The sequence below is a fragment of the Musa acuminata genome, chromosome BXJ2-1 (genome assembly GCF_036884655.1).
Source record: "Musa acuminata AAA Group cultivar baxijiao chromosome BXJ2-1, Cavendish_Baxijiao_AAA, whole genome shotgun sequence".
In the NCBI taxonomy this organism is placed as follows: Eukaryota; Viridiplantae; Streptophyta; class Magnoliopsida; order Zingiberales; family Musaceae; genus Musa; species Musa acuminata.
Window position 1 is genome coordinate 760,684 of NC_088338.1, and position 21,047 is coordinate 781,730.

At 36.6% G+C, this 21,047-nt stretch overlaps 1 protein-coding gene across 2 annotated transcripts; it reads right to left on the reverse strand.

The window, feature by feature from the left end:
• Positions 1-724: 724 nt before the first annotated feature.
• LOC103988979 (rab GTPase-activating protein 22) lies at positions 725-15,600 on the reverse strand. Of its 2 annotated transcripts, XM_009407685.3 has the most exons (12): positions 15,034-15,600; positions 14,740-14,933; positions 12,191-12,286; positions 9,978-10,081; positions 9,577-9,800; positions 8,137-8,259; positions 7,943-8,031; positions 2,977-3,082; positions 1,708-1,805; positions 1,249-1,497; positions 1,071-1,154; positions 725-988 (listed from the first exon to the last, which is right to left on the reverse strand). In XM_009407685.3, the coding sequence occupies exons 2-12, from the start codon at positions 14,848-14,850 to the stop codon at positions 974-976; spliced, it is 1,299 nt and encodes a 432-aa protein (XP_009405960.2). In that variant the 5' UTR covers positions 14,851-14,933; positions 15,034-15,600; the 3' UTR covers positions 725-973. The 2 variants fall into 2 exon arrangements, with proteins under 2 accessions (XP_009405960.2, XP_064947990.1); XM_065091918.1 differs by lacking the exons at positions 14,740-14,933; positions 15,034-15,600 and adding an exon at positions 11,641-11,795 and having other exon boundaries at positions 12,191-12,283.
• Between the last annotated feature and the right edge of the window lie 5,447 nt (positions 15,601-21,047).

Below are 21,047 nucleotides of genomic sequence, written 5' to 3' on the forward strand. Positions count from 1 at the left end.
TTTGATAATTTTGATTCTATTTATTTTTAGCTATATTTATCTTTTGTTATATGTAAATTTTAGTATTATAAATTAGGTTTGATAGTAGTTTTTTTTAATAATTAATTATAAATATACGAAGAACACGTAAAGTTCCTCGCTTGCAATGGGGATTCTCCATCTCCACACTCACCCCATCTAAATGGGGAATGAGACGAGGATAGAGGATGAGAGATGAAACTAGGATGAGGACGAGGGAAGCATTCCCCGCCTATTCGTCATTTATCCTTTGTATTATATATTTATCATTTGGTCATACCACAGAATATATATATATATATATATTCTATGGTATGACCAAATGAGATTATTATAAGGAGTGCTTTTTTTTTTATTGTCTTTGCAAGTATCAACATATTATTGTCCAATGTTCAAATTTCTTTCGTTGATTTTTGTACTTATATAGTTAAATCGTGCAATATTGATAAATATTTCAGCAAAAGATTATCTAATAATAAGAAATTCAATTTGGGTTACAATATTTAAAACAGAAAAACACAACAGATTTAATAGAAACACACATACAGACATATATAGGCTTGGAATTGAAGATGAAGTTGGAAACGCCTGATTTGATCTTGATTCTTTTATGTATTGAGGCAATTGCTACGTTACACTTGATTACTCTATCACTAAGCACTAGGCAACTTAGAACAGAAGAATACACATGGCAAAGAAAGTCATATTTAGGATAAGTTTCTCAGATGCAATAAGTTTCATTAGACTTCAAGACATTATATTTTTTAGGTACAGGTAGACTCAGATTTCATCTTCCGTTTGAGCTTACAAGAAAATCATATTGCAGTGTGAAAGAATGAAAGAAATTAATGAATAACAAGAGAACTTTGTGAAATAAAATGGAATTCTCTGTATGATGCCTTCCTGTTCTGCATAACTCCCCGGCAGATGGTCCTCCCAATCTCTGGCTTCCCAACTAAGCTGCCTTTGCCTAAAAGAGAATACCTAGTCAATAAACTTGAGAAATAACATTCCTAACTAAGAGTTAGAATAAAATTAAATGAGATAAATACCATGTTCAAATACTTAATATGAAGTTTCAAAGCCTCGTCGCATGCTTTCTTTGCGTTCAAACTTCCAGTAATATCATTCAATATCTGCCATGAGAGCCCACCAGTATGAGAGGCCAAAAGCAAGGAAGAGTTGAGGGAAGAAGATAGGAAGATAGCGAAGGAGAGGAAATGGACCAACCTTCACAACATCATCTAAACCCTTTGCTTCCTGCAGGAGCCGCTTGTTCTTGGACTCAAGAACACTGGCAACCAAAAAGATGGATAGAGTGGCTTCTTGGTTTTTCTGACCAGACTTGACATTCTCCCTCTCAAACTTTCCAAACTGCATTAGATCTTCATTTCCTGACCCATCTTCGGTTTTTTTAGCTGAATCATCTGACTCATAGATGGAGAAGAGATGGGGATTGTATTCCATAGACCAGATCAGCTGAATGAATAAGAATAAACAGTTACATATAATCTTCCGTCAGCACCCATCAATATGTACATGTGATGAATCAGAAATTGGTAGTGGGGGGATGAGAGGAGCAAATGCACTTTCAATCTTATTAAATATCACTGACGTTCATAATGGTGTTTTGCAGTATGAAATTTTAAATTAAAAAGCAACTACAGGAATAATCCAATAGAAGCTTACCTCCCAAAGGTACAAAGAATCAACAAATGAGAACTCTCTACGGAAGAGGACCATCAACATACGGAAGGCAAACAAAAACTCCCCTCCATCCAGATTCTCTGTCATATTTTCTTCATCAGAAATATTAAATAGCACTGATTTAAAACATCTTTTTCAGAAATTCATGAAAATTATATCCGTTTTTTCTTAATGTGCTGTCGAACATTGTTTTAGGAATTAAAAAAAACATAATATAGTGTCACCAGACTGCTACATATTAAGCTGATATGCCTGAAATACCAACTAGGACACAGGTATCAACAACAAGACAATAAGCCACCAACTGATATTCTTTCATGAATTAGCACTTCCAACTTACAGATGGAAAAGGAATTTAAGGTGAAAAAAAAGTAACCTAAGCATCCATGAATAAACATCAAGGGAAAAGAACAAGAAAACTTGAAGAAAGTAATAATGTATCACGCTTAGGATGCTAATTGAAACTCATCCTAACAGAATCCAAGAATCAGCCACAAGGATCAAGAAAAAAATTAATATTTTCCGAATATCACAATCCTTCTATAAACATCTTCTAGACGTATATTTACACACCATAAGGCCAAAATAGTGTTAAGCTAGTCAGGTAATTCACTGGTCAGGTTGAACATTATGACTCATCAAGGGAAAGTTTCTCTTCTTTGGTTCCATTTGTTACCAGATAATCAGGTCTCTACAGGCTGGCTTCTATATCCAAGTATGACATTTTTCAGAGCATTTCATACTTTGTGCTTTGTGTTTACTCATTTTCTTTAGATAAAAGCAAATGATATGCAAAAAAATCTACTTATAGTGATGGAATCTCCAGTATTTTAGTGATATTTGATGAATATAATGTTCGTTCACCAGAAGTTCACAAAAGATACTATAATGCATTGTTTATCTTAAGGATTATGAAGATCTTTTTTCTCCAAAATAAGATCTCTGTTCATTTTCCAAACAATTTTAGGTTGGGTAGAGCATTCACAATGTTAATACTCAAATAATACTTCAAAAAAAAAACATAGATGTCAACATTTTCATGTTCATATGTTAACTTGTCCAGAGACTGAACTCAAAAAGTTAATCAAGGACTGTACCCAACACTTCATATACAGATAATTTAACGGGTGATGATACAACTTTCAGCGAATGTTCAGTGCATTGGAAATCAGATAAGAAGATAAAATGTGAAGCAAATTAAATTATGAACAATTGACATAAATACTCACACAGAAATGATAGAGGCCATACCTATGTGTTCATGGAGTTTTGGATCAATAGTTTTCAATATAGATGAGAGTAGCGTCAGTTGAGACCGAACTCCAATAGTACTAGATGTGGATTTGAAATTCTCTCTCTTGACAATGACAAAAACAAACCATACGAGTCATTTCAATCCAAAGCATCTAGCTACTTTTTATGACATAAAAATAGGGTATCAGAAACACATCAAGTTTTAACGAAGAAAAGAAAAACACGAGGGAAGCAAAATAGAAATTTAATAAAATATCTTAATCTAAGTAGTATAGAACATGATCTAGCAAATAATTGAAGAAACAAGAAATATGGAATAAGCAAAGTATCTAGAATTCCCTTTTTTACTTGAGAATATCTCTCAGTGTGGTTTTGCTAATTTGTGCAGCATATTTTTTGTAGCACTGCACAAAAGAAGCTAGTTTTTTCAAACAATCAAAATGGTAAAACATCTTGGTCATTCACACACTACATATTTTTTTGGGACTAAGGGGGGTCACTCATAATATACAATGGAACTTGAACTACATTACGAAGAATATAAGTTTATAAGTTGAAATGGTATCACAAGGCTCCTAAGAACATAGAGCCACACCTCAAGTCAGCATTGCCCATGTTGTCTAATTGGTTTAAATTAACAATCATGATCAACTATTAATAATTCTCACATCACCTTGTACTTGAAGTAATTTACTTTTGGCTTGAATTTCATTGTTACATAACTCTTCTTTGTCTCAGAATCCACCCTTCCTTAGTAAAGAATTTGAGTTGGAGATAGTAACAACATGAAACATCTACTATCAATCCAGTATTGAGCAGGAAAAATAAGTTGTTTTAGTATATCTTATCCCAGTAACTACATACTGTAGCCTCTCTCTCTCCTTTTTTCTCCTTTCTGCCATTCTTTCTTTTTCTCAAAGAGTTTGAAATTAGTTCAAAATCACTCTATTCCTTTTAGGATATGAAGGTACATTATATAAAGATCTGATTCTTCTCTCCTTGGCCATTAAGTAGGACAATAGTTAGTGAACCTATGAATTCTTGACCAAAATCTACTCCAATTTGTGCGGGTTTTCTTCGAATAAACTAAAATAGAGTCTCTCATATAGTATCACCTAATCCTAATCTAAATCTTTAACTCTTATGATTCCACATTCTGAATTCTTTATTATGTCTGTATTTTTCCTCCTCCTTCAATTTACTCTCTCCTTGCTCCTCTTCATTCTCAGTCTCTCCCTCTTCTCTTCTCAATGCATCTTTTGTTTTTCCCTCCCTCCCACTCTCTCTCCTTCTCATTGTCTCATTTGCAATACCTTCCATCCATATGGGATGTGAGACATAAGAGTTCCATCAACCTCCTCTATTACTAGAATGACCCTCATCATCAACCCTAGATTTGAAGTTGTGGCACCATCATCCAATCCCTTCTCCCATTTGGTCAGAATCATCAAACCTGATAAGATGGGACATTGTTTGAAGTACCACTTGAAACGGTATGAAATGGGTGATACATACCGATCCGCCAGCAGTCATAAATGGACAAACAAAATTCAAGTATCGGCCAAACTCAAGTTGCATCGACCGACACAGGTTGGCACCAATCAGGATTTGACTGATACCAACCTAAATTGGGCCAAGTTTGACCCCAATGATTAAATTGACCGTTGGGCCTCATTTAGAGCTTTAATCCCCTCCCTCCACCTTTTCACTCAGGCTCACTCACTCTCTTTCTCGATCTTTTTCTCACACTCTCGCTGTGATTAAAGTTCCTAATCAGCAATTAGTGTTCAAAGATAAATTCCTATTCATTTATGCCTCATATACACTCTATTCTTATTTAAATATGATAAAATTACCATTAGATTAGTATTAAAAAACCCTTAGAAAGGGATTTTTGTGAATTTCTAACCATTTTTTACTTTTTTATAAAAACCAATACGTCTGGCGCACAATATGTCAGTGCTGACTAGATCAATACAACTGGTTGCCACAGTATGATGATCCATGAGATGAGAATAGGGTGCACAAAATCGACCTCAGGTCAAAGATGGAGATTGCAAAACCCACCGTATTGTTATCCTTAATGGTTGTGTGATACTACAGCCTTACTAAAGCATTCATGGATTTGGTACCAATAATTAACTCCAGATTAGTTAACAAAATTGATCATCCAAAAATTCTTGATGTCTAACAAATTGTGGAAGCCAAATGCCAATTGACAACGTCGTAATAGTCTCCATTGTCACTAGGAAGACCCAATGGGACTACAGAGTTGTTCAAAGTAAAAGTAAATAAGGAATAAAACATATAAGGCATCCAAGTTTGGATTTGAAGTTTTGAACATGCTGAAGTACCACTTCGATTATAGTCAAAGACCAAATTGTTGAGTGAATTAAATAATAAAAAAGCAAGATATGTGCATTGAGATGGCAAAGAGCAATCTAAAGATGTCCACAGATAGATTAATACAATTGAGCACATAGTTGTTTCTTTATACACCCAATCTGAAAAAGACCCAATGCACTGTTTAAATCCAAATGCAATTATGATTTGAAAGACATGCTTTGAAAAGTAGAGAGGGATGCTTTGAAAGACCAATACATGCAAGCACATCTCTCTCTTCTTTTCAAAGCATGTACTGGTCTTTGAAATCAAAGAGAGACTTTCATTTCACCATGAGAAAATGTGCTATCAGGTTCTTTCATGATTCAAAGACAAGCAAATTTATTCATCCTTCATCAAGGATTTATATACTGGTCAGACCATAAGATACAGTTTTACAAGTTGTCCGACCAAGGATTGGTAACAGACCATATAGGTCGGTATCAAGTAATATTCATTTTTTTATTATATTTATGCTGGATGGTATAGATCTATATACCATCCAATATACAAATATCATATTGTTCTATCGGTTGTCGATATTGATTTATTTAAAATTTTGCTTTATTCACTTTCGCAATTGTCTAAGACAAGCTTTTATATCTCAGTATCAGACCTGTACAAATCATTGACCAGACCAATATGGGCCCACTATGTACTGGTGTAGTGGCACATAGTAGTGATGGTAGGGTATGCTGGCGTACAGATCACCACCGACCAAAGAGAGAGGGAGGTAAGGGGAGAGGAGGGGAGACAAAGAGGAGGATGAGATGGAGGTAGAGGAGGCAGAGGAAAAGATATAGCAGAGAAGGAAGAAGCGGATGTGTTCCGTTTCAGAGGCAAAGGAGGAAGAAGTGCTCCAGCAGTTGGGCAGTGATGACACAGCAATATGGCAATGGTGAGGCGGGGAAACACAGCAGGATGACAATGGTAAGGCAGCGAGTGGTGGTGGCAAGGTACCAGTCAGTGGGGGAGAGATGGCAAGGAGGAAAAGGAAGAGTTGGAGGAAGTGAGAGAAAGAGAAGAAGAAAGTGTTTAGAGTTACATGGAAAAAATATTAAACAAGGAAAAAGAAGGAACCATGACAATAAAAAGAGGTGTTGGATTGTAGAGATACCCCTCGAGTGCCCAAGATTTAATTATGGATGGTAAGCCTCTTATGGTTGGGCTACTGAGCGTAACCCTACCTCTGATAAATTTTTTTAATCCTTAGTCTAAGGCATTTGACATACAGCTCGACCTATTAAATAACAGTGCAATATAGCATGCCCACTTCAACATAATTAATAAGTCAATTTTTAGTTGGTAGAGCAGTACCCTCTACTACAAGTTTCTCTCTTGAACTATCACAACCTGACCTAATGAAATAATTGGCCTGTCAACTTTGTTGAGCCAAAATCACTGGTCAAAATGCTTTAGTACACTCATCATACCTTTATAAGTCAATGTTAGTCTTAACTCACTTTTGATATAAGATTAATTGGAGTATTACAATCTCCTCTACTTAAGGGCTTGACATTCTCATCAAGGCTTAATATAGTTCAAATCAAATCCTAACATAGTGCATGTGAGGCGTAGCCCAGTGATAGCTCTATATCATGGCATATCCTCTGATCTTATTCATAAATAGTCATTTCTTACTCGATCCTCTCATCATGCCCTAATACTAGATCGGTTCTGATAGCAATTGTCACAACCCAACCTAATGGAACTTCGTTGAGCCCAAACTATCAGCCAGAATACTTAAATCAAAGTTGTGATAGTAGTACACCTATCATACCTTTATAAGTCAATTTTAATCTTAACTCACTTCTGATGTAGGAATAATAGGGGTGTTACATAAACCAAAAAGGTAAGTTTTGTTTTGAACAAACAACTCTAGCCTTTGGACTTCTTTTTCCTTTCAAACTCGCTTAATGTCTCGTGTCTTTCCTCTTCTTCTCTAACTTATATCCCCATAGCTTCAATTTGATTCCTCCAACACCCACATCAGTAACATCCCTATATCATTTCTCACCCTCTATCTATCCTACATGCTTCCTAATTTACAAATATATTTATACATAGACACATTGACCACCTTGCCTTTATCCAAGGAAAGGGATTGTTCCATGATTATTTCTCAAAAGGGAACTATTGTATACTGGGACATTCTTTTCTTATCTCATGTATGACCAAGTTATCACAAACAGATAACTGCCTTTTAATCCTTAATAGTATACATTAAGTTTCTCATGCCTCAAATTACTTTTACCATAGTACAACACAGTTACCATTTCGAGATATTTGATGACATGCCCATGGGAATCTGTGTGTATATAAAGAAACAGATCATTCCACGAGAGTCAACTTTGATTACAATATGGGCACCTTCACTTAATAAAAAATATCAACAGTCTATGCATTAGATAAGTGTACAAGTTCCAAGTGCTACATAGTTCAACACTATTACTATTTCAAGATAAGGTATGACATAAACATGGGAGTACATTTGCATTTAAAGACACAACGATTATTCCGACAACATAAACTTTAATTACCAAGGAAAAGCACCTCCAGTAAATTTAAAAAAATTACATACCACTCTACGCATAAGATGTTGAAAGCACCAAAAAGCATCTGCCTCATTTTCAATGACAATTATTATCGGTGAACAAAGATCACTCATTCCTGTTTACAAACTGGATATCAGAAGAAGGCAAGTGAAAAGGATAAAAGAAGATTAAACAAAGGAGCATCAAATTCTTCTGATTTGTTCTATTGAAATGTATTCACCTTGGCAGTAACCAATTTCCTTGTCTATCCATGAATAAACCGCAAGAATATCCCATAGCCTTGCTTGATTTTCTGGGGTTTCATAGTATTGAAGTGCCCGATCTGTACGAACGACATCCAAACCTATTTTCAAGGATTTTTTTTATACACAGAAATAACAGTCATTAGCTCTTAGCAATAGGAATCAAGTAATATGAAGAGACTAGGGAATTATGTAGTTTCCAGTAACAATATTGTTAAGCAGTTTTTCTAAATAAAGGAGCCTAGATAGCAAATAGTCATGAAAGCTAAGACTTCCCTTACCATAACAAATTATTAAATTAAGTACCATCTAAACTTATGATCAGAACAAATTAGTTCACACTTGAGGAAACAAAGAACAAAGACAACAGAGCCAGCAAATAGCTGAATTTGGAATTTCTAGATGAAGCTATACTTTTGCTTACTACATTATAATATGGTGAAATGACAATATCTCAATCTTTTTTGGTATTGTCTGGTTTGTTCGTTGCCTTGTTTAATTATTAATCAGATATTAAAGAATATTATTTGTGAAAAAAAAAACTACAGGTGTATCTTCCTCGTACAAGGAAAGAAGAAATTATTATGTAATTTTCATAATTGTGTTCTTTTTCTCCTTAAACTTAGTGGACACAAAAGGGGAAAATTGGTTGTGACCTAGAGATGGAATAATTAAGTTGTATTTACTAAAATATATATGAATTGTGAACCCAATTCATAATTCCTAGAGCCACAGTGAGTTTGACATCTCTCCCCATTAGGCTGACACCATCATCTATACATGAGGCACATCTGGTGTGAGGCCATTATCTTTAGATGTGGTTCTAAAAAACTGAAGGAATCTGGTATTATATTTTCTTTCTTTTTTATCTTTCATCATCACCTTTCACCATTGTTATATTCCACTTCCTCACTTTATCTTTCCCTTATCAAAAGCTAAAAAAATAAAAATCTTTTTTTGCTCTCCATGCAATTATCCTACATAAAGCAACTTGTCCTACATCACATCTGATATCAAAGCACTTTTCCGACGTTACCCAACATAAAGATTTAAATTATTATAGTCCATGACCATGTACTCTGACATTGTAACAAGCAAGGAAACTTACTGAATATACAAAGAAGGAATTCTAAAGCAAATATAACAATAAATTCTTGAAATACTATGACATAACTACAGGTTATGAAGACATATGAATGTAGAAATTTGCAGCCTGAAAATATGGGCTTAACCCACTTTCTTCAAGACCAAGACATTTTTTTTCCTGTTCCAGCATAAAGCTATCATTTAATGTCATTAGCATTCCAGCAAATTCACATGATATTCATGTCAAATTATATTACATAATAGAAGGAATAGACTTTTATTGGTAAAAGTCTCAGAAGGATTCCAGATAATTATGTTCATAGATATTTTACCAATCTGATGTAAGGTAAGCTTCCATTGGATGACTTCTTTGTCCTGAGTAACATTATCTGTTTTATTTTCTGGTAGTTGTTCCTCTCCCAAATTAGCACCATTACTTGAAGGATTCTCGATAGGTTGACCATCTTCTGAAATTACAGGTGTTGTAATCATTTTTCCACTACCAACTGTGTTCTCCATCTCTTTGCATTGTGACTTTAATCTCTCATATTCAGACCTGCCAAAGCCACATTGATTTGTTACTTTTGTTTCAAAGAGGACAAAAAAATATGGTGAAACAAGACAAATTTTTAATTACTAATAGAATGGGAAAAAAGATGGAAAGGAAGATAATAATCTTATAATGTTTCAACTTGTCATTGGATATCTAATTGACAAGAAAGAGAACTATTACCTCCGATTTTGTCTTAATTGAGTACGCTCATCAAAGGTACTTTTAGGATCATAACACCCAAGCAAAAATTCCCAAACAACTCCCTTTATTGTTGGATGAACACCCTGATATTATGAAATGAGATTTAGGTCACAAAAAATTAGATATTTTAAGAAACAACATCTAAGTGATTATTTTTGTAAAAATGACAGCACTTCAATGTAGTGCCAGGAAGTTAAAAGAACATATTTTAGAGTTTGGCCAAGGTCAACAAAGATGTTACGCTTCTCTAATCTTGTTTAGAAAAGTTAAAACACATGAACTGTCTCAGATTCGTGTACATTTTCATCAAAGAAAAATAGAAATAACACAAGTGTTCTGTGGATATGTGATCCAGGAGGTTGAATTTAAATTAATGCAAGCTATGGACACATCCATCAACAGACATAATCACATCCAATTCCATCATGAATTTCAACTCTGTTAGCAAGCCAGCATGATGGCGAAAAGAATGTCAAAAAAAGACAGAAAATTTTGTACAGGCATTTGAAATTTGCATACATATAAAGACAGGTAAATACCTGACAATTTTCTATGCGAGTTACCAAATACCATGTGAGTGCTACATACAACAAAGCATCAAACAGGAACAAATAGCAAGATGATAGTGCAGTAGAGATGGCATTTATTCTTTGCTTAAAGTTCTTGTAGGCTTAAAGCTGCTACTATGATTCCTAGCCTCAAATTTTCTCACCTTTTACGCTAGAATGAAGCATAAATTTTTCCCACTACTCACACTCAAAGCAAGACATTGTCAAAGAACAAGGTCCATGATTGTGTAGACTATATAGTATGGGATACCACACAATAAATAAATCAGAACCTGAAGCAAGTATGAACAAGAAGGTAGCAATTAGAAGCACTATCTTTTCACCACTAAAGGATAAAATGGGATAAACAAAAATGATCTGTATGAGGATGTATAATGGCCAATTACAATGGATTGATGAGACAATAGATAAAACCATGATTCATCTTACCGGTTCATACCGGTGTACCAACCAGCTGTTGGTATGGTACGTACCGAGCTGTACCGAGCCATACCGACACACGATACATGGTTACACCAATGTACCACTCATATAGGTCCCCTACCAGATCGGTACATACTGCTCGAACCAAGCAATACGTTGCGGCACGATGAACCTAGGATGAAATAATGGTTCGCCTTACCCGTCTGTACCAGTGTACCAACTGAATGTTGGTACGGTACGTATCGACGTACCAACACATGATACAGTGGGGTATACCGATAGATCGATATGTACCACCCATATTGGTCCTTAATTGGACTAGTATGTACCGCCTATAGAGGACGATACATCGTGGTACGATGAACCTTGGATAAAACTAATGTAGAAGCATAAAAAACATGGAAAAGATATAAGATAACAATGAACATCTTTAGGAAAGATAGTGAACTAGAATCATGAAAATACATGAGTAAGCAAAATCAGAGATAGCTAGAATATGACAAAGCTCATAGTATTATATCCCTTGGACCGGAAACATATATATCCTAAGAGGATTGCATATGACTCAAGGTCAAACAAATTATCTAAGTTATTTTTTTCTCTAGCAGCAATATTCCCAGTTATAATTTCTTAATTTGAGATGTTCTAACCAGTGATCACTTCAGTACCACCATCCACCTTTTCATCCATGCTTGATGATCAAATCTTCTAGTGTTAGCTCTTTTCCCTATTGCTCGTCAAGTATTAAAATGTATGGTCATGATCATTGGAACGAGGCGAAGATAGCGATCTGGACAAACATGAGCTGAAATGAAGAAAAAGAAGGCTTGCTTACAATAATTCTCCTTGAGAAGGATTTTACATTGCAAGTCTCATAGTTGAGTAATATACATTGTTCATCTACACAGTCAGTAGTATGAATGATACTAGTATGCAGCAATGGATGATGTCAAAAACACAGAGAAACAATCATCCGCATCACTATGACATTGCTATAAGCCAATATACAAAATTAGTCAACATTGCCATCATATAATTCCTTACTCTTTAAGACTTTTATAGTGTAACTGTGTAAGAACCAATAGGTTAAGTATCCATACAGCAACAAGTATCATCATTAATCAAGAGTGACTAGAAACACTCTTGAATAACCGATGAAATCAGGTAAGTCTCTAAGAGATTTTATGACAAATTACTCACCCCCCGTTGAATTCGTCTAAGCACTCTTGCTATGTCCAAATGTCCCTCTTCAGAGAATGAAGAATGCCACCGTCTTGCACTGAGAGTTTTTCCAGGCTGCATTGTCAGATGAACAAGTCATGTGTTTGATGAGGCAACATAAGCATTTGTGAAAAAAAATACAATAAAATATGTTGTATATAACTATATTGTCATTATCAGGAATATTACAACACTTCCAGATAATCTACCTAATGAAAGATTTAGTGACATAACATGAGTGTGTAATGTTGGTCTTTAAACTAATCATTTGAGTGTCCTACTTGCTTAGCAAATGTAAATCAAAGTAGCAGCAATACAACTGAGATGGGCTATGCAACACAAGGTCATGAAGCTTATATAAAGTTACTCTCTTTGAAGGAATAGATATGAATCATCCAGAACATCTTTACTATGTTGAACATTTGTTTCTTTGTTCAGTCACATTTGGAGGATCATAAAAGATGTGGCACGGAAGCCCCAATTTGAATCAGTGTTTTTAAAAGCACAATGCGCCAAAAGGTGTCAAGGTCTCAAAATGCCCAAGGCGCTAAGTGCTTGCCCAAGCGAAGTGAGGTGCTCCTAAATATTAAAATTTTTAAAATATATATATTATGATTGATAAATATGATCATAATGTGATAAACTTAGAACTCTAAGCTTTAACTCCTAACAGAGTAATAGTGCACCACCTCAATATGGTGCAGCAAGTTACTCCACAAAAGTATTACCTATAAAATGAGAAGATGGAGAAGTAACAAGCATCTGTGAAGGAAAGTGGGGGAAAGTGAAAACCAGCGATAGACGAAGCTGGAGAGGTGGCAAACAAAGCTGCAACGGAAAACGGATGAAGCCACAACGACGGATAAAGTGGACAAGGTTGCCGACTATGGCGGACAAAGCTAGAGGGGGCAGCAGATGAAGTTGCAATAGCAGACGAAGCGAACAAGGTTGTCGATGGCGGCGAACGAAGCGGACGAAGCATACGTAGGCAGCAGACGAAGCTGTAGTGGCGAACAACACATACGAAGGCGACAGACGAGTAGCAAGTTTTTGCTTCTAGTTTCTTTCGTTGGGTCAATGTTAGGGTAAGTGTCGGTACAGCCTACATTAGTTGGTTCGATTGAACCAACTTACTCGCCCAATCAAACCTAGGCTTGAAGTTGATCCGATTTGGCTCGGGTGCACGCCCGAGGCACCCAGCTCTCGGGCTCACTCGAGTAACACTTCATTGAAACGCCTTGCCCCAAGGTGTTGTGAGGTGCTTGGGTCTTGCCTCGCCTCACTCGAGCACCTAAGCGAGCGCCCGAGCGCCTTTTGAAATTGCTAACCTAAATATACATAAATATAGCTTACACTATCAAATGGATATTCTTTTAGATGTTATGGAGCGAATCAAACCCAAACTTGATCTTTACTTGAGCTTAGACTCTGAGTGGCCTGGAGTTAGACCTAGCTCGTTAGTTTAGGGATGCTAACACCATAAAGCAACAAATAGAATTACAATAAATTAACAATCTTACATCTATTTCAGTATTATTCCAGCATGTTATCATGTACCTTAAATAATCATTCCATGCTAATTGAAAATCATTATAAATTAGGAGTTCTGGGCGCTAGCCGCCCTATAAATAGAAATGTAAGTGAGCCATTAATTCCCATGTTTGGATTACCCACTTTTGATTTGATAGTTACTCAATTCACTTCTCCTCAAACTGGCAAAGCACAATTTAGAGGCTACATTTTCAATCTAAGGATGTCGTGCCATATTAGACCAACATGGAAAGTAGATGACCATTAGAGTTGACATGTAAGACAATGGAATAACTACAAAAATGTGCACAATCGTCAGCAAAACTCAAACTGTTAGGGGCAGTTAGTTATAAGATGTGACTATTGTAGAAATAGATCCGACGTAATGTTCACCTTGATAGTCAGTTGTCTGTGCTCAAATTTTACTCATGTTACTCAACCTCAGTTGATATTTAACAAACATCAGTTAATACATAAATCATTAGTACAAAGTTTAAAGCAAGTATATGTTCAAACTTGCTGCTATCAAGTTTCAGATTTTACGTAAGACGCACACCAAATTTATAAAAGTGACACATGGAATCATACCAACTCTTTTTAGATACCTAGAGCAGAAACATAAATTGGGAAACAAAAACATAACTACTCGGAGATGGAGAGCATAAATTATTTATGCTAATCCTGCAACGGAACAGAGAAGTAAAGTGAACGAAACAAAAATGAACGACTTCCCCTTTCACACACTGCAAACTGTTAGGGGCACCTCCTTTTGTTCAGATCCACCCACAGCATTTTTCTGGGGACTGTGGATCAAACAAGATGAATGGCAAAGAACATTCTTTTACAGCAGAATTTCCGAGGGCATTTTCAATTATTAGGATTAAGGTGGTGGTTATTTCTCTCTTCGATCGTTAAATCTGACTATGGTATAATAAAATTTAAGAAACTGCTCACTACGTTCTATGTTAACCATTCAATATACAACATAGGTAGCATACCGTGGGCTTGAAACGAGAGGCCGGAACATCGTCGCGGCATTCGGGCCTGATCGCATAGAAAGCATCAGGTTCCCCCCAGTCCTCAGGAACGGAGACGCAACAGCTGAACATTGATCAGACCCAGATCCAAATCCAAATCAAAAAACTATTTGCCTTCCCCACGACGAAATCCAGGTACTACCTCGATCTCCTCCCTTCCCGAACAAAAAAGAAAATCTTAGAATCAACACAACAACAACATTACGCGATCCATGAAACAATAACTAAATTGGCCTTTTTCCTTCGAAATGCTACCTTTGGGGGAGGTGGAGGATTGACCTTGGATCGTCGTGGATGGCCTTAGGAGAAGAGAAAAAAAAAAGAAAGAAAAACCACGAGAAATAGGCAATAGCTTCCGGATCGACGATAAGATGCGATTATAGAGGGGGAAAGGCGGGATTAATTGGGGTTTGGAAGGAGACCTAATTTTGATGATCGCTAAAATTGGCAGCCGAGGAAACGACCTGTGCGAATTCTTGGAGAAAAAGGCCTTATATTTCGAAACTTTTCGCATAGCATCCTTATTTTGAAAATTTTCGAAAAACGCTCTATGTTAAATGACTATTCTACTCCTCCACCGCCGCCCCTGTGCCTCGCCTTCGCTCAGCCCAGCTTGTCGACCACCGCCTACGTCGTCGCCTTCGTCAGAACCCAGTAGCCTGCGCCGATGGTGTTCGCCCGAAGCCGGTGGGGGCGCGACCCGCACGCGGTGGAGGGGGCGGCCAGCCCTTGTGCGAGGGCTACAGAGGAGGGGGGCTACGGGCGACGACGAGCCCTCGCGCGATGACGGAGGCGGCGATGGATTCGACGAAAGAATGGGTAAAATGGTTCTTTCAAACGACAAAGGGCGCTGCTTTGGAATTTTTCAAAGTAGAGGGGCTCTATAGGAAATTTCGAAAAGTATATGCTTTCTTCAGGAATAATCCTATGTTTTTTTTTATCGTAAAAAAAAAGCAAATAAAGGATGGTGTAGGATTAGCTGTTCACGACAGCTCAATTGGTGGGGGATGTTTGATTGCGTTCCTTATATATATATATATTTTTTTCGATCAAAAACTAATTTTTTTAATATTTGTATTATTTAATATTTTACCTAAAAAAAACTCTTAGCAATTGGATTTTTATCAAATGATGCCTTCTAATAGATTTTTTACATGAGGCATCTTTTTTTCATTGACTTGATGAAAATATCTATCACCTTCCATCATTTATCATCGTCTCTGTCGTTATCGCTCGTGACCACTATTGCCACCACCCATGGCTTTTACCACTCGCACTTAGTTCCCATCATGAGTGGCGCCTGACTTTTTTTTCCTTCCTCCTTCTCCTCCTATGTTATTGTCTCTATGCAATGCCATTTGCAGGCAACAGGTTTCACCAAGGAGGAAACGATTACCTCTTCGCTATCTTAATGATTGGTACCCTCACCAGCATCCCTTAGTCGCATCCTCAAAAAATATAGGGGGGAGGGGAAGAAAAGAGGCATAACACGCTCATGATACGAGCAAGGGGCAACAATGATAGTTACGATGATAGAAGGTGACTGGTGGAAGACATAGGGGTATTTTTATCATTTGATATAAGCTTACTACTAAAATATCTATTATTATTATTATTATTATTATTACTACTATATTTTTATAATTAAAAATTTTCAAAATGATTTATCTAAAAAAAAAAGGAGCTAACTTTATGAATTTTTATGTGGAGCTATCTAATATTTAGAAATTAACTAGGGGTAGTAAATTTTTTAAATATTTTTGAATTAGTGGATCGAGAGCCATCGGAACATAATTAGTTTGTCTTCCATGAATCATCTCAATTATATTAGGTGGAACTATTTCTCTCATCTTTCGTTATTATTTTGTATCTCACTTACGTCCTCCTCATGGTTAATCATCCTTTTTGTCTTCCTCTTTGTTATTATGCTCTATCATCTCTCATTTGTGTTCGTCATTTCTAACTTTCATCAAACTAAACTTACAATATTCCTAAATTTATCATAGAAAATAAATAAGATAATCATAAGCACACCATCATTAACAAAATTCACAAATATATAAGCACACTGTCATTAATAAAATTCACAAATACCTATATTATAATATATAAATAATTACGACATCTTATCTTTCTAAAAACTTTGATGTAGTTGAACTTAGCCTCAATTTTTTAGTGTTGCTAAAAATATTATTTTTCCTATATATATATATATATATATATATATATATATATATATATATATATATATGAAATAAGACAAATCAAAGTAGAAGCGAAGAAGACAATCATGATTGAACAAAAGTTATAATATCGAAACTATAAGACCTTGCAAAAGGGAAGGAGATAGACATAATACTATGAAAACAATAAGATCAAAACGATAGAACGGAGATGTTACAACGGGACGAAAGTAATGAGACCTTACAATAAAATGAAAGTGACGAGGGAGATTGTTAGGTGATAGCAAAAGATATTTAGGGTATTAAAAAAAATAAAAAATATCAGATGAGACAGGAAATATTTAACGGAAAAAATATCACCAAGATATATTGCTTCAGATAATAATCACAGAAATTGCCTCTCCCATCTCCCGTGGGAGTGTGAAAAATGGAGAGCTAAAATTCCAATTTCCTCTCCACAAAATGAAGGTTGACACTACTTCTCATATAAATGTTAACCTTTTAGGTTTACCAGTTGCTGTTCTATCAATAATGATGAGTAGTTCTAACATTTTAAACCTGTCTGATATGTTCATCCAACTGCACTCAGGCCATTCTTCCAAGAAAGATTCCTAACAGCAGTTGATGTGTCTTTTCCAGCATTATATATGATTCACAGAATCCCAGATATTTTCCAGCATTCTGATCCAAATGCTCGCGTATCAGATGCTATGCCTCAGTGGGCGTATCACTACTGCTTTCTCGCAGCTTTATCCCTGTGGATTGAAGTCAACTATTCCACCTGAATTTGCTATCAAGTTATCCATTGCCAAAGAAATCTTAATATTTCATGTATGTCTTAAAATGGAGGGCAAGAAGCTATGAACTTTGCAAAGACATGGTGCTAAAAGTTCCATAATGCATGCATCTGGGTAATATATAGAGCTTTGTTGTTGTTTCTATTTTGATATAAGGATGCCAAATCTCTAAATCCAACACCAGATCAAGCTTCCTAATCATCTTATGATGTTAGCATTGTGAGTGGAAGATGAAAGAAACAAAAGTGAGATTTCACTTTCTCATTCACCAAATCCTAAAGGTGTCTGTGGGGGCACATCTCAAGCATATTAAACATCAAACATCAATTATTCCTTGAGCTAGAAAAAGATGGCTTATGACCCACATTGTCTTGAGATGAAGATAAATATTCAAAAGTGACTCTACATAATCACAAAGGATTTGGTCACGAGAAGAAGTCAAAAGATACAAGTTGTGAAAGAGGACATCAAGCTCTCCTTTTCTTTACTGTAGCAAAGAAGTTTAAATGATTGCATACCCAACAAAAGTTTCTCCTCTCTTCACAGAATATAGGCAGGTGAATGCTTAAAATTGGATGCCTTACTTTGTGTTTCTTTGTAAAAGCTTGCCAAGCCTTCCCTCATATCATCCTTTTTCTCACTTGGGGGTTTTCTTCAGTATCAAACAGTTCTCTTATGGAAACCATCCACCAACAGAAGCCATCACATTTGCTTTTTGTTCTCAATTCCCAAAGCACTTGTTCCTTTTGAGTTTCCTATCACTAAAGTAGCCGAGTACTGCATTGAATGCTAGATTAGCTAAGTCGCTTCACAAGCAGATGTTTCTGTTTTGGTTCCTCTAGCTTGATGTCCAAATGGCTAGTATGGATTTTTAGATTTGCAGAGTCATCTCACGAGCTAAGTGAGTTTAAGAGTGGTCTTTAACTGCTGATATTTGAACTTAGCTGGACTCTCTCTCACTCTGACACTTTCAAACAAGATCCAGATGGTTCTATCATCAGTTCTGCACTTCAATGGACTTCTTGGCAGTCATGCTGTAAAGATGAAATAGACTGATCACTGACCACCAAAAAGTTACCCCATATTATGCAACCTTACACCCTCCAACCATGAACCATCTGTTGGCTTCTTTTGGGTTGAATCATTTCATCCTCTGTCATCAAAAGATCTACAGTAGAGAACACTCAAGACAAATCTTTTGGTGTCACCCATATCCAGCTTAAGCGTGCAATCATTTATGTTGAAGGTAATTATGATCTCAACATTCGAGGCCTCGTAAGGACAGGTCTCAGAGTGGCTGCCCCTTTGACAGAAGTCTAGCTGACACATCCATGCAGGCACCTGTTCTCACTTAATGGGGTCTTCAAGAACCAATCAATTCAAATGGTGAGTGAAAGGGGTAGTCATGTAACTTCCTCCCTCCCTCCCTACTTCATGTCTAAAGCTTTGGCCTTGCTTCTCATCATCACCTTCTTTGCTACTGAGTTGAAAGCTCACCCTCGTTGCTGGTTCAAGTGGTTCATGGATGCTGTCTCCTCGTGGGCTACTGGTGCTGCGACTGATCCCTGCATGGCAAAAGAACAAGGAATGTGGAGATCACATGTGCTGCTGTATTGGTTGCTCCTGTGCCTCTTTCTCCTGCCACTGACTCAAGCAACAGACCGCTTGAAGACTTCGGTGGTCTCCTCCTCTGCGCGGCGCCTGCTGTTTCCTTCCACATCTCAGTCCATGAAGCTACACCCGAAGAACTCCACCTCGACCACCACCTCCAAGTTCCAAGAAACCGAGCATGAGGTCCCCAGCGGCCCCAACCCAGTCTCAAACAGGTAGCGAGGTTTCTCCTCACTGTTCAACACTGGTTCTGTTCCTCCTTTGCCATCACTCTCTTCTTCTGTGGCATGGTTATCAAATTTCAATTGACTAATATATGGTCAAGATGAGATTTTTTTTGTGTCCTTATTGCGGCCTTCAGCCACAAAGCATTATGTAAATTTTAATGGACCTGCACATTTGTGTTTTCTTCTTCATGACAGACTCCTTGTGAAGCATCAGTCTGCAAATACCAGTAGCTGTGGTAATTGCTTTTGTACACATATCCCAATATATCATTGAAAGAGGTGGTATTATTGAAGATATAAACTTGGTAAGTTGGTCTTCTACTGTTTGCTTCATCGACCAAGATCAAACCATCAATCATGATAAACAATCAAGGAAACATAGATCAAAATTTAGCTGTATACGATTGGAACCCAGAACATAGATGAATAGTTCATAGCAGTAGAATAAAGGATAGAGAGTAAAGGCAGAATAAAGGGAGGGGGGAAAGAAATACATGAATATAGTATATCATTGAGATTGAGACTTAAAAATGTTCTCACTGATGATGTCTTCCAGCATTTGGCCAAATCTAGGAGGAGGAGCCCTATCCAATGGCTATCCACCCTCCATTTGGAGGATCAAGTTGTCCTATCATTTTGATGTTGAAAATAAACTTAATTTAGTAATAGATGGTCATGGATATTTTTGGATTGATGAAGATTATCTTGTAAGGAAGCAAAATACCTGTGAAAAATGTTGTAATACCTCAAAAGATGATCATATATCTAGGAAGAATTTGAAGAATATCTTAAATGTTTTAGATGATAGGAGTTCATTGTGAATGTAAGAATGAACATATATCTTCTTCCTCCAACATCATTTTTTTCACCACTCAATCAAAATAAACTCAGTTTTAGAATTACATATAACAAGTGGTATGCGAAAATCTTCTCATTAGAACTACGAGTATCATAGATTGACAATGGCCTTTTCCTATGAGGGCAGCGCCGACGGCTTCATCCAACATAAACATCAACATCTAAAACATTTTCCCCACATGAACATCCACATTTAAAACGTTTTCGACCCTTTGTTTACTAGTCAACGTCAAACTAAATCTCCTCTCTCGGTCCCTTCCGAAGCAAAGTCTTACTTTGACGAGATCGACTTCCACAACGATATCAACGGTGGTGATGCGATAAAAGAGACTCGACCATTTGATTGACCGAAGAGCCACTTATTAAGGTGATTCTCCTGATCGCGACATCCCATCCGTTCATTGGAAAATTCTACGGCTGAGATTGATTATATACGTCTTGCCCGCCGCCCTGCGTTTCGGTACAGTGGAGCCTCCTCGAGCGGCGAATTATCATCCAATCAAACAATCGGGTACGGCATTGGGTAAATTTCGAGGGCAAAAATTGAAAATGGGTGATAGAGTAAATACTACGTGGAACCTTAGGAGCCGTTT

What these genes read in the sequence shown, in the direction of transcription:
- LOC103988979 (XM_009407685.3), bottom strand. Translation starts at nt 14,850, where the DNA reads ATGTTCAGCTGTTGCGTCTCCGTTCCTGAGGACTGGGGGGAACCTGAT. An exon ending in GGAAATTGGTTACTGCCAAG is followed by an intron (nt 8,032 to 8,136) that starts GTGAATACATTT and finishes GTTTGTAAACAG; the next exon opens with GAATGAGTGATCTTTGTTCA. An exon ending in AACATCTTATGCGTAGAGTG is followed by an intron (nt 3,083 to 7,942) that starts GTATGTAATTTT and finishes GTCATTGTCAAG; the next exon opens with AGAGAGAATTTCAAATCCAC.